Source organism: Lagopus muta, chromosome 5 (assembly GCF_023343835.1).
Source record: "Lagopus muta isolate bLagMut1 chromosome 5, bLagMut1 primary, whole genome shotgun sequence".
In the NCBI taxonomy this organism is placed as follows: Eukaryota; Metazoa; Chordata; class Aves; order Galliformes; family Phasianidae; genus Lagopus; species Lagopus muta.
Genome location: NC_064437.1, coordinates 22,728,243 through 22,754,510, shown reverse-complemented (window position 1 = coordinate 22,754,510; position 26,268 = coordinate 22,728,243). Strand labels below are relative to the sequence as shown.

Here is a 26,268-nt window from a genome sequence, read left to right as displayed (position 1 = left end):
GTGGTCACGCCCCCTCCGCCTGCACCCATTGGTCGAGGAGGGAGGCGGGGCGATGACGTAGGCAGGAGGAGAGGGCGGGTAGCGGATATAGGGCAGCGGTAGCGGGCGAGCCGGGAGCGCGAACCGGACCGAGATGGAGCGAGTGGTGCTGGTGACGGGAGCCAGCGGGTGAGCGCGCGGGGCCGGGGGTCTCGGGGTGTGGGGAGGGCATTGCCTACGCTTGACGCTGAGCATCGTGCCGTTGCAGCGGCGTGGGGCTGGCGTTGTGCCGGCGGCTGCTGGGGGAGGATGGACGCATCCACCTGTGCCTCGCCTGTCGCAACACCCAGAAGGCAGAGGCCACGCGGGACCTGGTGCTGCAGGAGTACCCCGCCGCGCAGGTCTCCACCGTGGAGGTAGACCTGGGCAACCTGGCCTCCGTGCTGCGTGCTGCGCAGGAGCTGCGCTGCAGGTGAGTGGGTAACCCTGTTATCCCCATGTGATCCCCCCCCATCTGACCTTCCCTCCCCCCTGCTGTCCCCATCTGACCCCCCGTGTCCCTCTGTGCTGCTCACCCCGCTGTCCTGCTCTCCCTACAGGTTCCAGCGCCTGGACTTTGTCTACCTCAATGCCGGCATCATGCCCAACCCTCATGTGAACTTCAAGGCCCTGTGGAAGGGGCTCCTGACCGGGTAAGGATGTGGGTGCCACTGTGAGCTGGCCATGACTCGAGGGGTTGGTGAGCGAGGGTCCAAACTGATGGACCCTAACTCAGCATCACAGCACAGCTCAGGTTGGAAGGGATCTGCAGGTGCCCATCAGGTCAGGCTGCCCAGGATCCCATGCAACCTGGCCTTGAATGCTTCCACAGATGGGACATCCCCAGCTTCTCTGGGTGGTCTATGCCAGGGCCTTGCCACCATAAAGAAGATCCTTATGTTTGACTGGAATCCACACTTGTTTAGTTTAAAACCTTTGCCCTGGAGCACCAGGAGGTGTGGCTGTCCTCGGGGAACCCTGCGTGCTGTCTGAGCCCAGCAGTAGGGCCAGCTGTGGGCTGGAGGGGAGGCTGGTGCTCAGCCTAGGCCTGGGGAGGAGTGAGAAATACTTGCGTGTTCTTGGGGGATGAAGTGTGCTCTCACTGGGTCTTGTTTCTGTGCTTTTTTCCCAGCTGTAGGTCACAGTGTTTTGTGATGCTGTGATAGCTGGCTGCTAATGAGAGAGCTGAGCTGGGGATCAAAGTTATGAGATGGATTCTGATACAGCTGGGTGCTGAATGTAGATGCAAGGCTGCTTTCCTCATCTGCTGATAGGTCTTTGTTCCATGCCTGAGATTGGTCTTCATATCTGAATGCTCTGTTTCCTACCCTTGGTTTCCAGGAAGGTGCTCCATATGCTGACCACTGCAGAAGGCATCATGACACAGACAGACAGACTGAATGGGGACGGGCTGCAGGAGGTGTTTACCACCAACCTCTTTGGGCACTTCATCCTGGTGAGGCTGTGCGAAAGTCGGGCTGTAGGTCTGGGTATCACAGCACAGTGAGTGCTGATGTGGGTTCTGCCTTTCAGGTTCTGATCCTGCTGCAAGCTCAGGCCTGACAGATAAAGAATGATAGGAGAAAGGTCTCCTGCCATGTTGAAATAGCTCTAAGTGGTCACAGAGTTGTTGTAAGGATTAATGCAATCTAAAGCTTACCGTAGTCAGTGGGTAGAGGTAAACCAGGCACAGCTCTTTCCCTCTCCAAGGAGGCCACCAAGGCTTGGCTCTGTGGACTTCTGAGGTGTTCCTCTGAGCTGTGCAGAACACTGCCACTGCTTGTACAGCTTCCTGGGAAAACATGGGCTGAAGCTGCACCGGAGCTGTGGCTGCTTTTTCAGCGCTCCCTTCACAGCTTGGTGTTGCTCATGTTGTGGCCCATCTACGAAGGTTGGCCATTACTAGGAAAGCTGAGCTGGCAGCTTTTCGGTATGGTGAAACGATGCCATGAAGCTTTACAATTGTGGTGACAATTCTTTTTCAGATTCGTCAGCTCGAATCTCTGCTCTGCGGTAATGAAAAGCCATCACGACTCATCTGGACCTCCTCCAGCAATGCAAGGGAATCTGCCTTCAGCCTGTCTGACTATCAGCATGCCAAGGGGCAGGAATCATACAGTTCCTCCAAATATGCCACTGACCTGACAAGTGTGGTTCTGAACAGGAAATTTAATAAGCAGGTGACAATGGGATTTGTGTGTCTGAAGGACTTAATGAGCAGCTACTATTTGTAATTATTGTTACATTGTTGTTGCCTTGCTGCATTAGTTTGCAGCAATCAGATATGTGCCTTAATGCATGCGTAGGAACTGGCTGTGGCTGCACTGGTGGGGCATGCAGGCTGCCAGCCACAGGTCTTCCTGCTTGAGCCATCCACTACAGAGTATTTCTGATAGCAGAAGCTTTTAGGAGAGGTTCCTGCCTTGCAAGCTTTAATTTTCTATTGAAACCAAAGAATTGGTCTTAAAGAGCAAAGGGCTGAAGTGCTGGCCACTCTTCTCAGGTGCATGTGCCCACTTGAGGCATAGATTCTGCCAGAGGGAGGGGATAGGAGCCCTTCTTTACTGTTGTGTAGTTACAAACTGACTGTTTCTTCTCTGCAGGGTCTGTATTCCAGTGTTGTTTGTCCTGGCCTCGTTATGTCCAATATGACCTTCCGAATTTTGCCAGTTTTTCTGTGGGTGCTGCTGATGCCCATCATGTTTTTGGTAAGAGGCTCTTTGCTGGTTTGAAGGAGCTCTTTGGAGCAGCCTGCTTGTGGCTTCTCACTACTATTATGGCTCTGTAGCTCTTCAGTTGAATTGGGCAGCCATGCCCTGTGTGGGCAACTTGCTGACTTGTTCAGGGGGCTGGTGGTTCCTCAAAGCAACCCTCTGGCCTTCTGAAGCAGCAGGTTTCCTGGGAGGAGAGAGATGGCAGTCTCCTTCTCTAGGAGCTTCTTGGAACATGAGGCGCAGAGGGGAGAGTTAATGACACCCCTTTAACCTACACCAGATAGGTGCTGCTGCTCTTGTTATGTGCTCTGACACAGCCTGTTGTCTGGAGTGGCTTTCAGGGCTTACTCTTGAGTGTCTGCTTCTTGTCGGCTGCTCTTCCAGTGAAGGTGCAAAGCATGGCTTGGAGAATGGAAGGGAAAGGCCTTGCTGCATCTGCTTGGCACTGGGAGGAAGGCACTGCTGGTGTCTTTATTCTGCTGTAGGTTCCTTGTGGGAAGGAGAAACAGAAGGTGTATTCAGATCTTGCCAACCTGCCCTTGGGTACTGTGGGTCCTGGTTTTTCCAGCAGAGCTCCTCAAAGCAGCTCTGCTGCTGGGAAGTACTGCACACAGATAGAGCTCAGCCTTTCAGTTGCAGCAGCATCAGCAAGACTCCCAGTACCAGCCTGGTGTGGGCTTGCAAAATAACATGCTTTTCAGCAGTAGTGGAGTTCTGAATGAAACTTGTCCCTCATTCCTTGACATGCTGTTTGTTTTTGCAACAGTCTTTGACTTTCTTAGAGGCACAGAAAGAACACCCAAAAAATGCCAAGTTGTTTGCTCTCTGTCCCTTCTCCTGCTACCCAAAAGGCTGCCTTTGCATTTGTTCCTGTAGCTTCAGCTTTCTAGACTCAGTGCAGCTCTGGCCCTGCTGCAGGATGCCTGCCCCAGCTGTCTGAGCAGGCAGTGGCTGATCCTGGCAGATCACCTTTCTCCTGTCAATGGAGAAGGCAGTGCCTTCTCACTTGTCCTCAGCACTGATGGTGTTGCGGACCCATTTGGTCTCCAGCCATATCACAGCCACACAGGGCAGGGGGCAAAGTGTCTGTGGGATGTGTGCTTGCCTTGTTGCCTGCCTCCTTCTGCCTATGGAGTGAGGCTTGCTGGTCTGGTGGGTGGCCCAGGGAACCAAGCTTGTGGGGACAGAGGGATGCTTCAGTTCCAAGTGTGCAGCATTGACTGGAGGCAGCCTTGAAAGCATTTCTACCCTTGCTAGATGGTCTTGTTGTTGGGCTTGTCAAAGAAACCTTGGGTCAAAATACTGATTCTTTCTTGTATATCTTTTTTCCTCCATCAGATACGTTTCTTTGCCAAGACTTACACTCTGACACCATATAATGGAGCAGAAGCTCATGTAAGTGCTTCAGTATTTAATTAAATAGCTCTCTCTCTAGGATAGCTCTTCCCAGCACCTGCAGACTCTAACTAAGATGCCCTCTACAGGGCTGGGGTCTGTGTGCTGGATTTATTCTCTGAATCCCTTACAGCAGGAAGTGCTGGGAGACCAGAAGTGACCAGGGCTGATCCCACAGGTCTCTTTGTCAGGTGTCCAGAGAATGGAGGATATAGGCAAACTAAACTCTGCCCCTTCTTTCCCTAATGGGGAGGGTGTTGCCCTGCCTTTTTGCTGTCAAACCACAGGCGCATAGCCAGAGGGCAATGCAGGTTGAAGCTGAGGGCAGCCAGTTTGGAATTTCTTCTCCAGGTATCTAGTCTCCCCAGGCTTAATGAAAGCACCCGTGGTGTTTTCACCCATGTCGTCCAGAAGCAGGGTCCTTACCTATAAGTTTGGTTGGGACTCCCTGCATGACTCTGTGCTGTTCTTCCTAGGTGTGGCTGTTCAAGCAGAAGCCAGAATTCCTGGATCCACTTGTCAAGTACCACAGCTGTACCTCTGGACTGGGGAAGAACTTTGTGGAGCCTAGAAAGGTGAACAGAGCATCAGCCTCCTGCTGTGGGGACTTGGCTGGGGTCCTGCTGTGTGCTGCCTGGTACAGAGCAGAAGGGTTGGTGATGGAGGTCCTGGGGCTGGAGAGGAAGCTAGCTGTGTGCTGAGCAGCAGAGAGGGATGTGGAACTATCTATGAGGTTTTCCTAGAGTAGCACATCTGCCATCCTCATACTGGAGTCTGTAAGCTCTTAGGACCAGCCAGGAGGGTTTGTGTTGGTTTCTGTTCTATCTGTTCCTTAATTGGGCAATCCCCCCTCTGTTGGGCTGGTGGGAAGATGGGAACAAAGACAACAGTAAGTACTTCTGATGTCAGCTGACGTTCAGGTGGTAGCAGGGGAATGTGGGAGCTGGAGGTACTTTGGTTTCTGACAATGTGTCATGGTTGAGACTGCTGCACCACAAGCTCGACTTGAACAGGCTCTGTGTATGACCTGGTCTCTTGGCAATGAAGATCTTGCTCAGAACAGGATCAGTGTGATATGATGCTTCCCCACGATGTGCTCTGGAGATGGATGCCTCTGGGTGCCACACTAGAGAATCCAGAGCTGCCCTCAGTATCCATACAGACCACCAACAATGACATGTCTCAGTGCCCTTCTTATTCTTTTCCAGCTTGATGTGGATGAAGAAACTGCTGAGAAATTTTACCAGAAGCTGTTGGAACTGGAGGAGCAAACTCTAGAGAAATATGGTGATCTCCTAGATTAAATAAAACTCATTCTCAGTGAGTTAAGGCTTCTATCAGTAACATGGGCTTCCTTCATTCTGGTGCTACTTGGGGTGCCTGCTCTTCTGTGGGCATATGGCTTCAGCACTGATCTTCCTTCTCTAAAGAAGGTGAACAGTTCCTGAAAATGGGAATGTGCGAACTGAAGAAGAATACTTAGTCTTTCTGGTATGGGATTTTTCTGGCGTAAAACTGGAGACCTAGCATAGGTGGAAACTGTCCTAACACAGCTGTGAGGCGTTGTCTTCTAAAAACATGACTGAACTGTGTACAGCTCAAGAGGAGCCTCAAAACATGGTTTGAATGTGGCTTGGTGTGGGGAAGGCAACAGCCTGGGGTGCTGCTGTGAGTTGTGGCTCCACCAGTCCTTCGAGATGGTTTGAACTCATGACCTGTGGCTAATCCTGACATACTTGAAGGCCCAACTTCAGCTGAGCTGCTTCTGTTTGCACCCCAGAGCTTGGGCCAGAATTCCAAGGGGCTGGCAAGATTGAGCCTTGCTGAAGCTCAGGCTGTGTATGGCCCTGAGGCAAAGCTCCTGAAAAAAGAGGGAATGGTACCTCTTGCCTCCACTGTGAGGTTAGATGCTGTTTGGATAGCTGGAAAACATGAGCCATCCCTTGGATTTGGGGCCCTATGTTCTAGCCATGACTGACTGGGAAGGCTGAGGCTGTTGAAGTTAGCTGGGTTTCAGGGCCTCACTGCTCTGTCTGTTGCAAGAATGAGGTCACCCTGTTATTTATATCTATTTAACTGTCTTTTTATATTTAATAAGTATTCTTTCTGTTACTATCTTGCGAGTACCTGGTGTACTTTCAATGCTGCAACAAATAAATAATCAGCACTCACTTGTCCTTGCTATGATGGAGTTTTTGGTGTGATATGGGATGCGGGGAGGGAGGGCATACCTGTGTGTAGCAGGGAAGTGAGGGGTCCCCCAGAGCAGCCTGCTCATGTGCCTTCTAATTAATGCCAGGCATTAGTAAGTTCTGAGGACTTCGGTGTGGTTTTGTACATTAAACGTTTGTCTGAGACAATTTCCTCGCTTCAAGTGCTTGAGACAAGTGGATGTCTCCAGCACTTACTCACCTACCTTGTCACATAACTAGTGATTAATTACTGTGCTACTGGGAACGCTGGCTGTGCCCAGGCACTGCCCTGGGGTAGGCAGGAGCTGGCAGGAAGGCTCAGCATGTAAAGGCTCTGACTTCTGTAAAGCAGATGGAGTGTGTGCTTGTGTGAGCCTTCAGTTAAGCATAGGAAAGGCTGTCCCGGGCCGACCTGGCCTCTAGCTTTGTTCAACAGAACCTCTCAGGGCTGTAATCTCGCTTTTCTGGGCAGGAAAGGAGGTAATGATAGCAAGCCAGTGGCTGGCTGCCCGCCTCCCCTTGAGCTTCTGCGTACCTTGTCTTACAACACTATTTGGCTTCTTGTTCTAGAGAGTAATTAAGCCTTTCCCTTAATTGGCTTTAGACGTGTTTCTTGAACGCTGCAGTGCTTCTGCCCTGGGATTTGCTACCCACTACAGCTTTCAGATTCTCATAGCCAGAGACACTCCATCATTCCTCATACTATGGATGCTGTGCCCTGCTCTGACAGCTCTTTCTTACCTTCTTTGGGGTGTAATGTATGGAGCAGCAGATACTGCTCACAACAGTCTGACACAATGCATCATGAAATGAGTGCAGCTTGTGGGAGGTGGGAAGCAGAGGGTTCTTATGCCAAGGTAATCACAGGTGTTGTTTGTGCCTTCTCTCAGAGCCAGCTGCATGGCTTGATATAGAGTAAGGAATGTGTGCAGTCCTGACACCATAGCTGTGATGGTGTGAGGACTTGAATGCAGTGGGATCTAGAGAAGTCAGCTTTCCATCAGCTGGAAGTCAGCTACAAGGGGGATTGGTCTTAAACTGAGACAAGGGGGGTTTAGATTAGAGGAAGATTTTCACCCAGAGGGTGGTGATGCACTGGAACAGGTTGCCCAAGGAGGTTGTGGATGCGCTGGAGGCATTCAAGGCCAGGCTGGATGTGGCTCTGGGCAGCCTGGTCTGGTGGTTGACGACCCCACGCATGAGAGGGGGATTGAAATTTGATTATCGTTATGGTCCTTTTCAACCCAGGCCATTCTATGAACTGATATATGTGGAGAAAGCAAATGTTTTCTGGTGTGCAACCTTTTAAGCCTGGAATGAAGTAAGCAGTTTGGTTGGCAGGATGGGCACAGATGGATGACAGTAAGTAGGATCTTGGATGATTTTTCTCGTATGCGCTTGAGTTGCACATTTCTTGGAGAAGGTGGGCCTGGTGAGATGGGACATGTGCTTTATGCCTGCACAGAGGCTCTGGCTCTGTTTCTTGCTTGGCCTTCAGCTGGGAACCATGGGCAGAACCTGGTGCCTTGGAAGGGAAGCTGCCCCATGCCTGGGTGCGGCCCAGCTGCTTACTCTCCTTGTTTGGCTCCCTGGAGAGAGCGGGTCAACGTGTGTTGCTGGAGAAGCGAGGGCTGGGCTGCCCTAATTCCCTATCCCTTCTTCCTGCCCTGGTTCTGTGTTGTTCTGTGCCTTGTTCTGTCCTGCACCTGTGCCTTCGGTGCAGGAGTGGCAGGTAAAGAGGTGTTTGGGGCTGTTCTAGGCTCAAGGTGTGCCCAGGAACACTGAGTTGCTGAGCGGTTTGAGTGCATCACCCACCTTGCTCAGCTGCACCCAGAATGAGACAGTGTCCAGAATCTCAAGGTTTTGCACTGAGGCCATCTAAAGGTGGTCTTTCCCTTCTTGGTGACTCTGGCCCATGCCCACCTTCATGTCCTGGTTCAGGTGTCTGCCCCAGGTGCCTGAGCAGAGCCAGGCTGTGCTCTGAACTGCTCATCTTTGGGGTTGATGGCTCCTTGTGTGCTGTTCTTGGCTAACAAGAGTGTGTGTGTGTGTAGCTTTATCCCCACCTAATCCCTCTAGCTTGAGGCGCATCCAGTCATGAAACTGGTAATGGAGAAATGACAACTGGGTCAAGGAGAGCAGGCAAGTACTGCACACATCCATAAGACTCTGCCCAGCACACTTCTGTCTCCTCATCTTGCGTGCTATGGCAAAGAAGACCCAACCAATGCCAAGGTGTGAGTCAAGGGCATTGCTTGGGTTATGCACGTGGAACTGGTAAGCCCTTCATGCAGCAAAACCAGCTCTTGCCCTGAGCACAAGGCCAGCTGTGACAAAGACGGGTGAAAAATGCAGGGACATGTGACAAGTGACAAGTCTGGAATGGCAACAGTGAGTCACTGCTGAAGCAGGAATCTTCTGCTGGTTTGGGGGCTTCCAGAGATCTCTGAGGTGGGTGCTAAGCGCGAAAGCTTGCCATGGTTGTTTCACAACATCCTGCATGGCTGGGCTGTGTGTTCCTCCTTTGCCAGCCATTATGACTGGTCTGCGGCCACTGATTTCTTAGCTGTAGAGGCAAAGGGGTTGCATTGCTCCAGATGCAGCTCAGGTCTATCACTACTTACAGCTCAGTGGCCTTTACCTATGTAGGGCACTGTAGGAGTGGGAGTGGCAGGGCTAAGATCCTCTGGGCTTGATGAGCTCTGCTCCTCTACCACGGAATCACCAGTAAGCAGATCGGTCCCTGTAAACAGGTGCAATGCAGCCATCATGTTTCAAAACATCCAATATTAATCTTCCAGTGGCAGCTTTGCTGTTGGCAGTGCTTTGCAGGAGCTGCCCAGGCTAGGGGCAGATGATCATGTGCTGAAGGGCTGGGCTGCTCATGGGGAGATAAAGCCTCTCTAGGGATCCTTGCAGGAGCACAACAGCTCCGGGGCGAAGAACCAGCAGGGCACAGGGCTGGGTGGTTTTGCTGCTGGCTTTGGCTGCAGGCAGGTTCCTTGCCTGCCATTAAGGACCAAAGTAGAGATGGGATCCACCATGCTGTTTCCCTGTGCCCCCCCACAGGCCTGCAGCTGGGCCGTGGGTGCCTTGGTGTGGCTGTCATTGCTGTCCCATGACACACAGGGCCAGGCAGGGTGACACTGGGGGTTATTAGGTCCCGGATATGTTGCTGGGGGTACCTCGTGGTGCCGGTGGCACGTGGTGAACGTGTCCCTGTGACACCCGCCCTGTGCTCGCTGCCCACTGGTGCCAAGCTGTGCTGTGTCATCAGCCACAGCAGGTCCTGCCGGCACCCCGCATGACCCAGGGAGCCGTATCAATCACCTCTTTATCAGCCCTTGCTCATCTGCCTTTGCTCCCCACCTTTTCCGCTTGGCTGTGCAGTGTCGGAGCTCCAGGCTAGAACATGGGGTGCAGGCACGTGGTGGGTCAGTTCCTCGTCCACGTGGGAGCTGTGGGCTGAGCTGCAGTGTCCTGAGCTTCGTGAGAGCTTGTTGAAGTAGGACAGGCAGCTCCAGCCATTTTCTGTGCTTGCTTCATGGTTCTGCTGAGTGCTGAGCACCAGCAGCTCCTGCAGAGTCTGCCTGCTTGTGTGGAGCTCTGCCTGCATTTCCCTGCAGCTCCTGAAACTAACTTCTCTCTGAGCTTGAAGTATCCCCAGGACATTTGAGTGGGGTTTTGCCTGGGAGATCAGAACGGGTTTTGCTTCCATGCTTCACCCAGCCATGAGTAGTGCTAGAAGCTATCACCTAGGGCTTCCTCAGTCCCTGTGTCCACTATGGGCTGTCCTCCACCAAAACAGGGACCTGGGCTCTTGGGCTGGGCGTAGGTGTTAGATAGTTTTGCCCGGCAGACTGAGCATGTTGTTCTGCTCTGCCTTGTGGGCACAAGGTGAATGTGTTTTGAAACCCAATGAGGTGGAACCTCCCATTGATCACAGGGGCTTGAGAGGTTTAATTACAGCGTGCAGTGGGGACAGTGCAAATCAGCTGGAGGAAGGCAGGATGTGTAGAGATGTGTGCACGCACTATGGGAGGAGAACAGAGGGATGAAATGCAGATGGATGTTGGACTCTCCCCTCCATTGCCCTCTGGCTGGAGCAGCTGGAGGGCCTGGATTTCAGAGTAATATGGCTACAAAGCAGAACACATGATCTGGCGCAAACTCTGTACTCAGCTGCTGTGCAGCTCAGCTTGGTGTAGGTTCTCCAAAATCCATCTTCAAGGTGCATTTACCACGTGGAATAGAGCTGCTCAGGAAGCTGAGGGCATGTTGCAGCCTGCTGGTATAGGTAAGCATTCCTGGCTTGGACAAAGCTCCTTGCCTGGCCAGGGCACCCTGCAGAAGAATGCTGGTACAGGCGTGCCTCCTGCAGGCAACATGTTGGGCAGCTTCAGAACCAGCTACCTTCCAGGGCAGGTGTGCATTTACTGAGCATCATTTGACTCATAGACAGAAATGGAATTGTCATTGCTGAGGTCAGCTCGGAGCCACTCAAATTGCTGGGCAATTCAGATTTGAGTCATGAGCTTTCCTGCATAGTCACCCAGCTCCTCGGGATGGATTTCCTCCTCCAGCAGATGAAGATGGCAGCGAGCTCTCCCTGTCCTGGCACAGAAGCCAATGCACAAAGGTCTGTGTATCACCCTCCTGCCCTCTAACCATGACCCAGGTGAGAGGCTTCTGCTGGGGCTGCCTCTAAATGCTCAGCTGGCCCTTGGGAGTGGCAGAAGCATTGCTTTCAATGAAACCCCTTGGGCTGCAGAGCTCAAGGATGTGACAGCATGCACCTTGGGCTTGTTTCTCCATATGATCCCTAGAAGGCACAGCTGGGTGACGTGGTGCACTAGGGGTGCTGCTAATGGCACCTGCCTCCAGCAGCTTTGGCCTCTTCCATCAGGATGTGGTCTGCCACTGTAGGTCGTGGGACCAGAGAATGCAGGAGATGAGGCCATGGGAAGGTGCTGGCAGCTCTGGCAATGCACCAGGCATGTGCAGACAGTGTGTCCCACCAGGAAGGGTGGGTACCTCTCAGCTGAGGAAGTAACTGGCTGTGAAACCATGGCTCAATGCTGAGTGTGGTGCTGGTTAACCTCTCCTTGGACCATCTGGGTGATGGAGCACCCTCAGCACAGCTGCAGATTACAAGCCTGGGAACAGTGGCTGCTGATTCACCAAAGGGCAGTGCTGCCATCCAGAGGGACTAGAGAGATGGGCTGGTGGGAACCTCCTGGGCTGAGCGAGCAGAATTGCAGAGTTCTGGCCCTAGGAGGAACAAACCCAGGCATCCCGACGTCCTGGAGTGCAGCGTTGTAGAGACGGAGCTGATGGTCCTGGGGGACACCTGGACAGCCCGGCATTAGCTCCGGGACGCTCCGTGCAGCGAATTTCATCAGCGAGCATCCCAAGTCGTGCAGCGGCAGCAGCAGCTCGGCAGGGGCGGCCGTACCGCGGGATGGTGCTGCGGTGCCTCTCAGCGCGGCCCCGGGGCAGCAGCAGCAGCCGGAAGGCTCCCTTGGATCGGCTGGGCTCGGCACGGTTTGGCTCTGCACAACGCGGCACAGCATCGGGATGGCACGGCCAAGCTTTTTTGCAGCGGGGACGACCTGCTGGCTTGTGCTCAGCCGTGCCGAGCCGTGCTGTGCAGTGCCAAGCTGCACCGAGCCCTGTGAGCCCTCCCAGTGCCTGGGCTTGTTCCTCTCAGGGCCAGGACTCTGCACTTCTCCTCGCTCAGCCCAGGAGGTTCCATCAGCCCACCTCTCCAGTCCCTCTGGATGGCAGCACCGCCCTTTGATGGATCAGCAGCCGCTGCTCCCAGGTTTGTTGTCTGCAGTTGTGTCGCATCATCCAGATCGTTCATGCGGAGGTTTAACAGCGCTGACCCCTGGCCTCCAGGGTACACTGCGAGCTTCTGGCCTCCAACTAGACCACGCTGTCCTCTTTGCCCCCTCCCTTCAGGTGTCTGAACACATCAGTGAGCTTCCCCTGAGCCTTCTCCAGGCAGCTCTCAGCCTCTCCCCATGTTCGTGGCCCTTCACAGCACTCTCTTCCAAGCAGCTCCATGTCCCTCCTGTACTGTGAGGCTGGGCACTGCGCTCCTGGTGTGGCCTCAGCAGCACCAAACAGAAGGGCAGGATCACTGTGTTGAGCTGCTAGCAATACTCAGACTGATGCAGCCCAACACCACTTGTCTTTTATTTTATTTATTATTTTTTTTTGCAGCAGGGACACCCTGCTGGCTCAGCTTGGCATGGCACAGCCCCAGCCTTGTGGCAGAGCCTGTGCAGGAAGGAAGAAGCAGTGGTGCACAGGTGGGCTTGCAGCCTCCCACAGAGTTCAGCAGCCCCTGAAGCACACTGACACACTCTGCTGTCCTCTTTCTGTCAGTTTGCCCTGTTGGGTTGTTTCTTGGAGGGGGATTATTCAGAACTTAGAGATGACCGCAGTGAGCCTGCATTTCTCACCACTGTCTCCTCCTGCCCCCAAAGGACAGGCTTAAAATTGTCTTCAGCCCAAACTAAACACCACCAGAACCACTTTCTTCCCCAAGCACAGAAAAGAAAGCAACAAAGGATGCTGATAACATGTGAGATCCTTCCTTTCCCATGCATCTTTGGGCTGCCTGCCCCGTGTGCCCATGGTGCGCCAGGGACAAGAGCCACTCTGCCTCCTGATAGCAACCAGGCTGCTCTGAGGCTTTTAGTCTGAAACCATTTCCCTTTGTCCTGTCACAGTAGACCATGCTGGAGAGTCTGTCCCCTTCCTTCTTACAGCCCCTGTGTACACTGTCAGGTCTCTCTCAGGTCTCCTCAGAGCCTTCTCTCCATGCTGAACAGCCCCACCTCTCAGCCTGTCCTCAAAGGGAGGTGTTCCACCCCTTGGTTCACATTTGTGGCCCTCCTCATCAGCAGTCTTGCTAAGGGTGGACTCGACCCCACTGTCAAGCAGTGATGAAGACGTTAAGGAGCCCTGGTACCACCGCTGACCAGTACTGACCCCTGCAGGACACTGCTCGTCACCGATCTCCACCCAGACACTGAGCCATTGACCACTGCTCTGTAGGCATGATCTCACTACTGATTCCTCATCCATCGAACAGTCCACTTGTTAAATCTGTATCTTTCCAATCTGGAGAGAAGGATGTTACAGGGAACTGTGTCAAAGACCTTGCTGAAGTCCAGATAGACGGCATCGCAGGCTCTTCCCTTGTCCACTGCTGCACGGCCGCTACAGCCCGGGCAGACTCCAGTCCTGACATCGGTTCCCCAGCGCTGGCGATCAGCAGGTCTGGCTTGCACCCCCCTGGTGGGGCTATTACAAGCTCACGATGTTACCCTGGATGCATTCCAGGAGCCTCGCGGATCGATCACAGCTCGCGGCATCCTCTGGGTCCACCTGCCCCCCGGGGGTCGGCCGGCCGGCCCCGCTTCGGCTCCGCCTCGTCCTGCCGCCGGGGGAAGGGGGGCAGGGAAGTAGGGAGGGAAGGAGGCGGGGAAGGAGGCGGGGGCCCGACCCGGCCACGCCCGCGCCCGCCGCGCCGCACCTGAGCGAGCAGCGGCGGCTCCGCGCCCGCCCCGGCCCCGGCTCCGGCTCCGGCCCCGTCGTCCCATGGCTCGGCCGCTACCGCTGCTGCTCTGCCTGGCCGCGCTGGGCGCCGGCTGCCGGGCAGGGCCGGCCCCCACCGGTACCGCCGGGCCCTCCGCCGAGCCGCTGCAGGACGAGGCGGACAATCAGGAGAACATCCTCTCGCAGGTACGGGGCTGCTTTGGGGGGCGATGCTTTTTGGATGGATGCCGCGTTTGGAGGGATGCTGTTTGGGGGCGGTGCTGCTCGGGGGAACGTTGCTTTTATGGGGTGATGCTCCTTGGGGTGCTGAGAGCACCCGGGGTGCCGCGACGTGCGTGTCTTGCCCTGCGCTGGGAGGTGCCGTGCAGGATCGGGGTGGGTGCATCTGCAGAGGGGTTTATCGCTCCGCTTTGTTCCTGCTTTGAAACACCGACCCGGGGACTTCCCTGGGGGGCTCGGGGAAGGGGAGGGGGGGATCCGTGGGTGGGGATCTGCCGCAGCCTCTTTGTGTGCGAGCTCTCCTCGCCCGGGATGCGGTGGAGGGCTCTGTTGGCTTTGGCCGATCCGACCGTGTGCTATTATCTGCCCTCGGAAATGGCTAACGCGGAGCCTATTGGAAACATACCGTCAAAGTTATTTTTGTGCTCGGGCTTTCAGAAGCTCTGTCTGCAAATCTCCGTAAAGGAAATTCCTGGCATTGTATGGGGCTAATCAGCAGCACAGTCCCACCACCAGGTTACGCTGCTTGTAGGGCTGTTCGGTTAGGATTCCACAAGATTCAGGATGCCCAAAAGTCAGCGGGGAGGTCGGGCATCCCGGCAGGGCCGTGACGGCGCTGTGCTCAGCTGCTAGGTGACTACGACAAGGTGAAGGCGGTGTCCGAGGGCGCCGACTGCCGCTGCAAGTGCCTGGTGAGACCCCTGGGCCGCGGCGCCTGCCAGCGCATCAACCAGGGCTCCTTCCACGCCGAGGACTTCTACACGGTGGAGACCATCACCTCGGGACCCGGCTGCAAGTGCGCCTGCGTGGCCCCCCCCTCGGCTCTGAACCCCTGCGAGGGGGACTTCAGGCTGCAGAAGCTGCGGGAGGCGGACAGCGGAGACCTGAAGGTAGGAGGAGGGCTGGAGGCTGAGGTGGTGTTGCTTGAAAGTGCTCAGAAAGCCTCTGGGGATTGCTGCTGCCAGCTGGCAAGCGTCGGAGCCTTTGTGGATGGGTGTATAGATGGGATGGTTGGCTAGATGGATGGATTGATGGAAAGATGGGGTGGTTAGATAGAGGGAGGAACTGATGGAGAGATGGGATGGCTGGATACATGGATGGGATGGCTGGATAGATGAATGGGTGGACAGGAAGACGGATAGCGCTGTCTCCTTCCATCACCACATTAAGGTTCCTGCCTTGGAGAAGAGTGGCCCAGAGCACTTTGGACAGATGCTGCCTGCTGCAGCCAGAGAACAGCTTGAGGGTACGGCCCTGAAACATGGCCAATATATAATATTCATAGGGGATTCTGAAAATAATTTTTCCCTACTCTTTGTCCCTTTAAAGAGATCTTTTGATCTCTTTCTTCCTCTGCTTTGAAAGCATTTATCTGCTACTCTCATATCTGCACATTTTATGGAGAAGAGAAGCCAGTGCAGAAGGATGGAGGTGTGTGGCTGCAGTGATCAGATGCTGTCCATCCCCACTGCCTCACTCCTTCTGAGAGCTGTTGCGCTGTTCAAGGAGGTGGTGGCAGCATTTGTTGGCACTTCTGTATCATTTGCTGTCCCAGGGCAGAGAACCAAGTGCTGGTGACACTTCCTGCTGGTTCTGGGCTGCACCTCAGTGAGGCTGCATCCTGGCTGAGGTCAGCCCCACACAATAGCTCATTCCCATTGGTTTGGAGCTGGGGATGTGTCTCATCATGTCAGACCGCAGGCAGTGAGCAGCCCGCTGTCCGAGTTCCCCACAGCAGGGGGAGATGACAAGCACGGGCAGATAACCCAGCATGCTAGGGAAGGAGGGACTGCTTTGCAGCTCTCCAGTGGTCCCTCGCTCTCCAGGAAGCTCAGCTGGGCTGAGGCAAAGCCCTGAGACCAGCGTAGCCCTGTTAGATGCTGTCAGGATGCAGCTGGCACGGTGCAGCACAGCTTGGCTTTGTCTGCTTCCCAGCCATGGTGTGAGCACTCCTCTAGGAACTGGCCTCACTCACAGCCCGCCTGGCAAGCATCCACATCTAGGACTTTCCTTTGCTGTGTGAGTCTTGGGAGCTGTGAAAGCAGACGGCTTTGTCACCAAGCACGACTCTGAGAAGGTCCCCAGAATAAGAGGCAGACAGTGCCAGGAGCACCCCACCGCACGTGCAATGCATCCCAGTGAAATTGTGACTTGCTGCCCCTCTGCTTGTGGGTGTAGCTTGCATTCTGGGGGTCTTGGGTGTACAGCCCACAACAAGTGTATGCTCAGGAGGAGCTGCTAATGAGGTCTACAACCGCTGTACCTTGGTGGAAGCCATCCAGCCCGGGTGGAAGTGCTTTTCTCTAGTGTCTGTCTGGCAGCCCACATGCATTGTGTCAGCCGTCGCAGTCCAGTTCTCAGCAGAAAAGTGGATGCACAGCCATAAAACAGCCTTGTCTCTGCTGCTGCCATTTTACTTGGCACAAAAGGAAACTTTCCTTCGCTGTCAGCTCCGCAGGGAGACTGCAGGGGCTGGGGTGGAAACTGCGAGTGCCGCCAGCAGTGCTGCCTGCATTGCTCCCGTGTTTATGGAGCTGTGCTGAATGGTTTGACTTGCTGGGAGAAAATGCCACCTTCTTGCAGAGCTTCCCATGCACTAATGATGCTCAGTGGCTGCATGGTGCCATGCTGTGTGCGCTCATGGCTGAGGGCAGCAGAAGAGGCTGCGGTCAGAGCAGGAGCACAGTGCTGAGGGTATCACTGTCTCCAGGGTTCCCTGAGGTCACCTGTCTTCACCCAGGAAAGCCTGGACATCTCCAAAACAGGGCTGTCAGGGGAAGGCAGGATGCAGCATCCCTCAGGTGAAGTTACTCTCCAGGGAAGCCACTTCTTACGAGGCTGGCGCTGACTGAGATCCCTGCATGCTGTTGCATTTGAGAGTATTTTTATATTTTTTAACAAGTTTCTTCTTGTTCCAGGAAAAACAAGCCTGGGATGGCAGGAACTCAGAGCGTGATCTCAGGCTCCCTTTTATTAGTGCTGCGGTTCTCCTCTTGGCTCATCTGCTGCCACTCAGGGCAGCCTGGGGCTGGGCAGAGCCATGGGCAGCATTTCTCATACCTCACACCATACCTGGGGCTCAGGGCTGTCTGTACAGTGGAAAACTTGCTTCTTAGTGAACTTCTTGTGCTCCCATGAGTGCATTATTTTGGCTATAGAAAACCATAGTGGGTGCCTCAAAGCAAAGCCCTGATCCTGATGGAGCACTCCCTTTGTCTTACAGCTGTCCTCCATTGTTGAGATGCTAGAAAGTGCCTTCTATGGCCTGGACCTGCTGAAGCTGCACTCGGTCACAACGAAGCTGGTGGGTCGGGTGGAGAGGCTGGAGGAGGTAAGAGGGTCCTTGGGGGCTGCAGGTGGTGTCAGAGCTCCATGCCTGGGGTGAGGAGTCAGGGTCATAGGTTGGGCTGCACACAGCTGACCTGATGGTAGCCAAGGAGGTTGGCTGCATTCTGCAGCACTGTAACAATCAGAAAGAGCAACACAATGGAAAGGTGATATAACAGGTGTAATGACAGGAGGACTAACACCACAGAAAGGTGTTACAAGGGAAGGGAAAAGGACTGCTTACCTATCTCTGAAGACCAAGGCTCACAAGGGAAAACTTGCCCATAGAGGGATCTCCAGAAGGAGATCCTTCTGCACTGGCAGTCAGCCCTTAAATGAGGTTTAAGAGAGGTGCAGCCAGGCTCCACCCCTTGCATTGACACAGCTGAATTGCCTTCACCTGTGCTTCTAAGGCTGACTGGGTCCTTCCCCCAGGTACTCAATCAGTGGTTCAGGCTATGATTTAACAGCTGCCACACAATGACCAAGCTGCATCTTAGCTTGCCTCAAGAAGAGCTGAGCCCTCAGTGCTGCTTGAATGATAGAAGTACAGAATCCATAGCTGAGTGTTCCCTTGGCTGGTGCGATGCATGGGGTGCAGTGTTGAGCCGTGGGGTCCCAGGCTCCCAGACAAAGTGCTGAGTGCTCTCTCTGTAGCAGCACAGTCCCGCAGACTGCAGCCAAGCAGCGATGATTTAGAAAGCCAAAATTCCACTTGCAGTGCGTTTCGGGAAGGCACGGTGTGCTCTGCCTGAGGTCAGGGAGGAGGCAGCCGGGAGGAGCACAGGGCTGCAGGACCTGGGTTTCCAAGCAGGGAATTGACTCAAAAAGGGGAAAGGGGCTTTGAGGTCTAAAATTAATAAAGCAAAGATGCTTCTGTTTGTGATCCCACCCTCTTCCTGTGGCTTGGCGTGCTCTCCAGACGCCTCTTGGGTTTGCCGCTGAGCTCCGTGCTGTCAGGGAAGGGGAGAAGGTTTGTCTGAGCCTGAGGCTGGCTAGCTGGAAGTGCCTGGGGGCTTGGAAACACCAATGGAGGTACTGCCTCTGCTGTGCCTCTTCTTACTGCTCTGCCACTGCAGGAGGGCAGAGCACTGGGTGACAGAGCAGGAGAGGGCCGGCGGGGCTGCAGGCAGATTGTGAGCAGCTGTGAGCAGCCCCCTGTTGCTGGCTCAGCACCCAGATTTCTGCCTGTGCCGGCCCAGGATCCGGTGCAAGACAGCTGAGGCACTGCAGGAGAGCCTGGCGCTGTGTCAGGGGGTCAGAGAGTGCAATTTGAGCAGCTGGGCCCAGGCACAGCAGCTGGGCAGCACCAGGGAGCATCACAGGGTGCTGCTTTGGGGTAGCTCTCAGCTGAAGGAGTTGGGTTTTGTTTAATAGGCCAAGAATGGCACAGAATAGGTGATAAGGGCACAAGGCTATTGGAAGCAGCTTCCATCCCCAAGGGAGAAGGGTGTCAGTGCTGCTCAGTGGGAGAGCATCTTCAGCTCAGCAAAAATCTTGCTGGGAAGTACCGCAGTTGTTGCGCTCAGCCTGAAAGTGCAACACTAACACTGTGGCCCACAAACCCTCAGCAAAGGCACTCTGATGCTTTTGAGAGTGGCCAGTTAATGGGGCTTGGGTCAGAGTTTGTGCAGAGAGGAGAAGGGATGCAAGTTGTTTCCAGTGTAACAAGCAACTGCATCCAAATGGTGTCAGCGGAGCAATGAACTCCCGGATGCAGTCTGCAGAGTGAGTGCCTCTGGTTTGTGTTCAGCTCGCAGCTGCTGCCTCAGCTGGCAATTCTGGGATCACAGATGGAGGTCACGGTGGATTTTAGGAGAAATTAATGGCAGGACAGATTCACAACAAAGGACTGGGGGGCAGTTGGGGGGCATCTTACACCCAGCCCCGTGGAGACAGAGCCAGGAGCTCAGGGCTTGTCATTCCCCTGGCTGCAGGGCTCCGGGCTCATGTCCCCACTCTCATTTCCCAGGGCATGTCCAGGAATGCCACGCGGGCAGGAGTCAGCGTGGAGGAGCCCCTGTCAGAGCCCCAGCACCGTGTTGGGGAGAACTGCTCTGGCCTCATCTCTAACAGCCTGGCCGACATCGAGAGCTCGTTGCAGCGGGACGCGGAGGCTGCATATGTGCACCCCGAGGTAGGGCTGCACGGCACCCATCAGCCACACGGCACGGTTCGGCATCCTGGTGGGGTGCCCCAGTGCCCCAGCGCTGGCAGCAGGCTGCTCTCCCTGCTCAGCACAGCCCGTGTCCCCCAGTACAGCCAGGCTGCTCTGGCTTAGCTGCTCTAGCCTCCCCTCCTGTTCCTCCAGGTCGGAGGGGCCAAGCGCTCGGAAAGGCTGATGTCATCGCGGCCGGCTGGGAGCCTGGGACGCCGTGGATTAGCAGGGTTTGGGGCACGCAGCCTGCTGCTCTCTGCTCTCCATCCCGAGCAGTCGGATGGAGTGGCTCCTGGCACACCCAAACCCTGTGATACCCACAGCACTGCTCCTTGCTGGGGCTGAGCCTGCCTTGCCCAGCGGAGCAAAGCGCAGGGCTGCTGTCACCCTGAGCGACCTCATTTCCCAATATTCCCTCTCATTGTTAATTGCAGCCGGGCTCCAAAGGAATCCTGGGCCCGCCCTCAGCCAAATGGGCACCGCTTCAATGCTCAGGCTGGCTTTCCATTTTGCTTTAATGAGCTGAAATCCCGCAGCCATGAGCTGCAGCTGCTGTGATGCTGAGCTCCTGGCCCCAGCTCACCCTCTGTACAGCTGTCCGCTGCCACTGGTGGCCCAGGGGCAGAGCAGGTCCTTGCAGGTCCATGTTTGGCTATTTGGGCCCATCCCAAAGCAACTTCTCTTGTTTCTTACAGGGCAAGTACGAAGAAAGGTTCCTGAAGGATGAAACCATCTCTCAGCAGATCAATTCTGTCGAGTCCCTCACAGAGTTGCATCTCACTCCTGAGGAGGGGAAGCCCAAGCAGCTCCTGCAGAGGAAGCTGAGCCCACGGGGCCGCCCTCCCTCTAAGCCCACCATTGTGCGGGGTGTCACCTACTACAAGGCTCAGTCCTCTGAGTCCGACAACGACATAGAGGAGCAACGTGAGTCAGGCCAATGGCTGCCACCTGCATCCTGAGCAAAATGTGCAGGGCTGCTGCAGAGAGGGGAAATGAAGGGGTGTGGGGTGTCCAGCAGTGCTGTCATGGTGATTTTGGCTCCAGGAGATTGGGATGGGAGCAGGGGGATGGAGATGTGTGCTGGGAGATCCATGGGTGAAAGAGGAGCAGGCAGGGATGCACAAGGTTATGGTAAGGCTGCCGGTGAGTGGTGGAGTGAGAGAACTGAGCAATAAGGAGCAGAGATGGATGAGCTGCTAATCCTGGGATGTGGTTTATGAGAGGGAGCAGCAAAACTGGAGCTGCAGGAGGTGGAGACATGGAGTAGAGGGGAAAGGTGCTGTACTATCAAGTCCTGCTCCCTGCCGGCATGCTGTGTGGCTGATGCAGGGTGTATTGATCTACAGTGGCAGAACCAATTGGTAAATCACTGCTGAAAAGAGCTGTATGAGCATCTGGCCTCTGATCTGTGCACGGAAAGCAGTGTGGTGGTGTTATTGCATGGAAAATATATGGTAGCTAAGGAAGTCCTTATATACAGAATCAGCACCTCTCCAGAAAGGAAACATGAGTTGATGCATGCAAGTCCTGCAAATGTGCCTGACGTCACTGCAGGAACATGTGCTGCAGGGCTCAGAGGGGAGCCAGGATCCCTCCCTCCATGCAGGGTGCCCCAGGGCACAACGAGGCAGGGTCCCAATAAACTAGATGCACAAAGCAGCACACAGCCTTTGGGTGCAAGGCTGGCTCAGCAGCTAGGTCAGGTCAGGGCAGCCCTGCAAGGACCCAGGAGATCTCAGATCCCTTTCTCTGGCTGGGAATTAGGAAAAAAAAAGGCAGATGGATTCAGAAGAAAGAGCGAGGGGAGGGGAGGGGAGGGGAGGGCAGGGCAGGTGGCTGTAGCTCTGCTGATCCATATCTGTGCCTGGCAGAGGATGAGCTGTTCAGTGGGGACAACACCGTGGATCTGCTGATAGAGGACCAGCTGCTGCGGCCCAGCGGGCGGGTGGGTGAGGCTGTGAGGAAACCATCCCCGGTGGGATGGCCGCCCACCCCCAGCATTGACCCCAGCACCGCGCCAACCACCCTGCCCCTGTCCACTGCCGCCTCTGTGGGGCCGACACCAGAGCCCACCACTGCCAGCCTGCCCCCCCCTGCCATGGAGACTGCAACCACACCCTTGGTGGTGCCTGAGGAGGAGACCCCGCAGCTGCCGACAGCATCAGCCAGCATGGTGGCACCCGTGGCCACCGAGAGCCCGCCTGTGGCCAACAGCTCCGTCCCCAGCCCTGCCGCGGCTACCACCAGCCAGACCTCATGGGATGTGGGGATGAGCCCTGAGCCTGGCATGGAGAGCAGCCCGGGACCCTCGGAGCAGGCCAGCACCCCCCCGCCACTCAGCACCACCATCCCCGCCACCCCAAAGCAGGCCCTGGAGGAGGAGGACATCAGGAACATCATCGGTGAGTGCATGCGTGTGGCTGCAGGTCCTGTCCCCTCCTGCTGGCTTGTGCCTGTGCTGTGGATTTGGCCATAGGAGGGATGTGGAATGAGACACTGGGCAGTGCTTTACCAGGGCATCAAGTGTCACTTGTTAACTCTGGAACCTATTGCAGTCTCCTTCTTGTGCAAGTGGTGGGCAGGGGGATGGAGGGGCAGAGGGAAGTGTGTGGCTGCCCTGCCTCCAGCCTCGCCATCCCCTCTGCCCACGCAGGGCGCTGTAAGGACACGCTGTCCACCATCTCGGGACCCACCACTCAGAACACCTACGGGCGCAATGAGGGGGCCTGGATGAAGGACCCTCTGGCCAAGGAGGAGCGGATCTATGTCACCAACTACTACTATGGAAACACGTTGGTGGAGTTCAGGAACCTCGACAACTTCAAGCAAGGTGAGGTTGCACTGTCCTCACGTTGCCATGGCTGTGTCAGCTGCTCCCAAAACCACCCGTGTTCCCTGCCACAGTAATGGGAAGGACCCTCTTGGGTGGTGGTACCCAGTGTGTGGGTCTGTGTGGGGCTCAGAGCATGGGGCAAGCCCAACTGCCCATGGTGGCTGTGAGCATGCTTGTCACCATTGCGGGGCCGGGAGGCAGCCAAAGGCTGGGCTGAGGGCCGGGCCCCAAAAGGGAGGATTTCACCGATGTGGCATCTCTGTCCCTCAGGGCGCTGGAGCAACTCCTACAAGCTGCCCTACAGCTGGATCGGGACGGGGCACGTCGTCTACAACGGGTCCTTCTACTACAACCGGGCCTTCACCCGTAACATCATCAAATACGACCTGAAGCAGCGGTACGTGGCTGCCTGGGCCATGCTGCACGACGTGGCCTACGAGGAGTCCACACCATGGCGATGGCGTGGCCATTCAGATGTGGACTTTGCCGTGGATGAGAACGGCCTGTGGGTCATTTACCCGGCCATCAGCTACGAGGGCTTCAACCAGGAGGTGATCGTGCTGAGCAAGCTGAACGCAGCCGACCTCAGCACCCAGAAAGAGACGACGTGGCGGACGGGGCTGCGAAAGAACTTCTATGGGAACTGCTTTGTCATCTGCGGGGTCCTGTACGCGGTCGACAGCTACAACAAGAGGAACGCCAACATCTCCTATGCCTTTGACACGCACACCAACACTCAGATCATCCCCCGGCTGCTCTTTGAGAATGAGTATGCCTACACCACGCAGATAGACTATAACCCCAAGGACCGCCTGCTCTACGCTTGGGACAATGGCCACCAGGTCACCTACCATGTCATCTTTGCCTACTGACAGCCCCGTGATGGGGCACTGCGAGCGAGGGGCCACCAGCACCTTTTATTGTTGTTATTTTTATTATTATTATTATTATTTTGTACAAATCAAAGAGTACGTGATGGGTTTTTGTCTCAGGCTGTTTAGATGGCGGATTGTAGATCGATCCCCAGGCCAGGACCACCCCTTTGTCCCTGGTGTGACCTTGCCTCTGTGCTCGAGGGCAGCGTGGCGGGGCCTGTGGCAGCAGGGCTGCTCCTTTGAGGGGACGCTGAGGAGGAGGTGGCCCTGACATAACCCTGCTGATGTTTTTTAGATGAAAGCCATCAGCGCTTAACCCCAGGCCCAGTGCAAAGCTGGCCTTTCTGCTGCAGGCACCAGCTTCTGGCAGGACAGTGGTGTCCACCCGTCCCAGTGGAGGGGTGCACTGTCCCCCCTGGGGGCCACCCTCCCACCCAACAGTCAGTGGGTGCTCGGAAGATCCTGCTGTACAACACACACAGCCCTGGTGCTGGCACTTAGCTGAAGACTGTCCCCTCTCCCCCTGACTCTGCCCTTTGCAGCCTACCCTGGGGGCTCCATCTGGCCTGGGGGGGGCTGTGGGTGCCGGGCTGGGAGCTGGCAGTGGGAGGGGGGCATTGTAAATATGTGTAGATGACTTCTGTTTGTGCGTTTTGTAACCAAAATAGTCCCCACTTGGTATTTGCCTTGCGGAGGTCCCAACCTCCACCCCTCCAGCCTGGCACCACCTTTGTATTTACCCGCTGTTAATAATAAAAGATCAAGTACCTCTGCAGTGCTTGTGGGGCTTTCTTTGGGCCTGGGTCACTCACAAAAAATGGATGGCTGGGAAGGGTGCTTGGCCTCCTTGTCGCCAGTGGTGCCTGACAGTGCCAGCAGCCCAAAAGACAGCACTTTGCCTTCCACTCTTTTGTATAACTAATCCTGTATTAAGCAAAAGAATAACGAATAACAGTAATAAATAAGAGAACCACTTTATTGCCTTCAGTGCTAGGGACACACAACAGGATACAAGGGAAGAGAGGTGCTCTCTGCCACTGCCGGGGGCTGCAGCGTGTCCCCAAGCCCCCTGTGCCAGCCCCAGGCTGAAGACGCTGCCCTGCCACCCACCCAGGGGTGCTGCCGATCTCCAGCAGCAAAGGGCCCCCTTAGAGCCCCACGTCCGGGGGGCTGCGTGCCTCCAGCTGGGGCACAGCCGGGGAGGTTCTGGGCTGTGTGAACTGGCCTGCCGTCAGGTGGGGCCTGGGCCAGGAAAACAGGACTGGTGCACGGAGTGCGGCCAGGCCCCTCGCCGAGCCCGGCTGCTTCCCAGCAGCTCGCGCCGGGGGGACGGGGCTGTGCGGTGCTGACTACGTGGCAAAGGGCAAAGCTTTTCCACAGTGTTGCAAGGCACATATTTTACTGGGGTGGATTGCTCCTCGCCCTCCTCCTCGCCTCCCCCCGAGCTGTTTGTCTTTCTGCTGGGTCAACCTTTCTTTCCTAACAGCCACACACACACAAATAATAATAATAATAATTAAAAAAACAAACACATCAGTTCAGTAAGTGGTTCAGACGACGAGGGAAAGCCAACGGTCTGGCAAACTGAAGCTGATCATCTTCTGTGCTAAGTGCGAGGGGGGAAATAACGTAACAACATGCTGAAGTCATTACGCATGGCTGCTGCTCCCAGCCCAGCACCGCAGCCCCTCAGCTGCTGCCCAGTAGGGTGCTGCCCACCCCATAGGCCTGCAAACACTCTGCAGGCTGTGAGCAGTGAAAAACATTAAATATTACCCAACATGAAAAAAAAAAACCAAAACAAAAAAAAGGGAAGAAAAAATACAAACCCAAAAACAAACCCAAAAGAAAGGCAGTATAATCTTTAGCAATGCACGTGCTTAGCTAAACCACCACAGCCTAAACCACTTAGCCTTGCTGGGTCACACCACAGGGCTCCAACTCCCTGATAGCAGCACCCCATATGGAGGGGTGCACAGAGCCCCTGTGCATCGGTCCCTGTGGCCCAGGTCTCACCTGGAGGCAGTGCAGGTTGTTCTGCTTGTAGTGCCTTGGCTGTGAGCACCCTGTGGTGCAGGGCTAACGCTCCTCACTGTGTGGCTGGGCTGCCCCATGGCACCATCACCAGCCTGCAGCACCCCCACAGGGGAGGCTGCATGGGGAAGGGTTTGAGGAAGGTGCATGGGGTGACAAGGAGTGGGGATAGCCACTGTGGCAGGCGTGGATGCTGTGGGGTGCAACGCCAGGACGAGGGCTGGCAGGACCGCCTGCAGCTTGGATCTGGGCACTGGGGGAAAGCCTGGCCTCAGGCACAGTCTGCGCAGCAGTGTCTCTGAGTAGGACCCCAGTGCTCAGCACCAGACCTCAGGAGACTGTTTAACAGGGAGAAAAAAAACAAAACAAACCCAAAGTATGGACAGTGCATAAGTAGCAAGGACAGCCCGTGCTCCCCCTGTGCCAGTGCTGAGCATCAGCTGATGCTGGACACCAGGACTGAGGCGGTGTGCATTGCTTGCACCGCTGGCATTGGGCACCACACTGCGTGGGTCCCCCAGGCCTGTCCCCAGTGAGGGGCCACAGAGCTCTGCAATCCCTGGGCTAGACATGTGGCCATTTGGCAGCATCATGCACTGGGACAGGCTTAGCTGCCCTTGCTGTGTCCAGAGCCCCATGGACTTGGCAATGGCAAGGCTCAGCCTGGCAGCAGGACCTGCTGCATGCTGGGTGCACGGGCTGTGCTGCTGTGCAGGAGTTACTGCAGGGACTTGACAATGGCCCTCAGGGCGTGGGGTGTCTCTGAGACAGAGGAGGATGAGCTGTAGAAGGTGTTAGTGTCATTTCTGCGCTGCTCACGGAGGTACGGAGGAACAGATGAACTTTTGATGTGGAGGATCCTGGTGTCCATCACTTCGCAGTCGATTTGCATCATCACCTCATAGTCCTTCCCATTGATCACGTTCTCTGC

The 26,268-nt window shown here is 55.5% G+C and overlaps 3 protein-coding genes across 4 annotated transcripts in view; 2 read left to right on the top strand and 1 right to left on the bottom strand.

The window, feature by feature from the left end:
- Window positions 1–41: 41 nt before the first annotated feature.
- On the top strand, window positions 42–5,451 carry HSD17B7 (hydroxysteroid 17-beta dehydrogenase 7). The gene is made up of 9 exons (XM_048944929.1): window positions 42–168; window positions 248–451; window positions 579–671; window positions 1,360–1,474; window positions 2,004–2,198; window positions 2,622–2,726; window positions 4,071–4,127; window positions 4,604–4,702; window positions 5,336–5,451. The coding sequence occupies exons 1-9, from the start codon at window positions 134–136 to the stop codon at window positions 5,429–5,431; spliced, it is 999 nt and encodes a 332-aa protein (XP_048800886.1). The 5' UTR covers window positions 42–133; the 3' UTR covers window positions 5,432–5,451.
- An 8,415-nt stretch (window positions 5,452–13,866) lies between these two features.
- OLFML2B (olfactomedin like 2B) lies at window positions 13,867–24,078 on the top strand. The gene is made up of 8 exons (XM_048944907.1): window positions 13,867–14,077; window positions 14,737–15,000; window positions 17,334–17,441; window positions 19,410–19,574; window positions 20,291–20,519; window positions 21,467–21,997; window positions 22,249–22,425; window positions 22,699–24,078. Exons 1-8 carry the CDS (start codon window positions 13,934–13,936, stop codon window positions 23,298–23,300), a joined length of 2,220 nt encoding a protein of 739 aa, XP_048800864.1. The 5' UTR covers window positions 13,867–13,933; the 3' UTR covers window positions 23,301–24,078.
- Window positions 24,079–24,252: 174 nt separating this feature from the next.
- ATF6 (activating transcription factor 6) overlaps window positions 24,253–26,268 on the bottom strand; it is a 72,030-nt gene continuing 70,014 nt past the window's right edge. For both annotated transcript variants that reach the window (XM_048944914.1, XM_048944913.1), the window contains exon 16: window positions 24,253–26,264. In XM_048944914.1, coding sequence (XP_048800871.1) covers window positions 26,056–26,264 — 209 coding nt within the window. In that variant the 3' untranslated portion in view covers window positions 24,253–26,055. The remainder of the gene's footprint in view (window positions 26,265–26,268) is intronic.

Coding starts and splice junctions, on each gene's coding strand:
- OLFML2B (XM_048944907.1), top strand. CDS start 13,934: ATGGCTCGGCCGCTACCGCTGCTGCTCTGCCTGGCCGCGCTGGGCGCC. Junction 15,001..17,333: donor CGGACAGCGGAGACCTGAAG/GTAGGAGGAGGG, acceptor TTTGTCTTACAG/CTGTCCTCCATTGTTGAGAT. Junction 21,998..22,248: donor GGACATCAGGAACATCATCG/GTGAGTGCATGC, acceptor CTGCCCACGCAG/GGCGCTGTAAGGACACGCTG.
- HSD17B7 (XM_048944929.1), top strand. CDS start 134: ATGGAGCGAGTGGTGCTGGTGACGGGAGCCAGCGG. Junction 169..247: donor CTGGTGACGGGAGCCAGCGG/GTGAGCGCGCGG, acceptor GTGCCGTTGCAG/CGGCGTGGGGCTGGCGTTGT. Junction 672..1,359: donor TGGAAGGGGCTCCTGACCGG/GTAAGGATGTGG, acceptor CTTGGTTTCCAG/GAAGGTGCTCCATATGCTGA.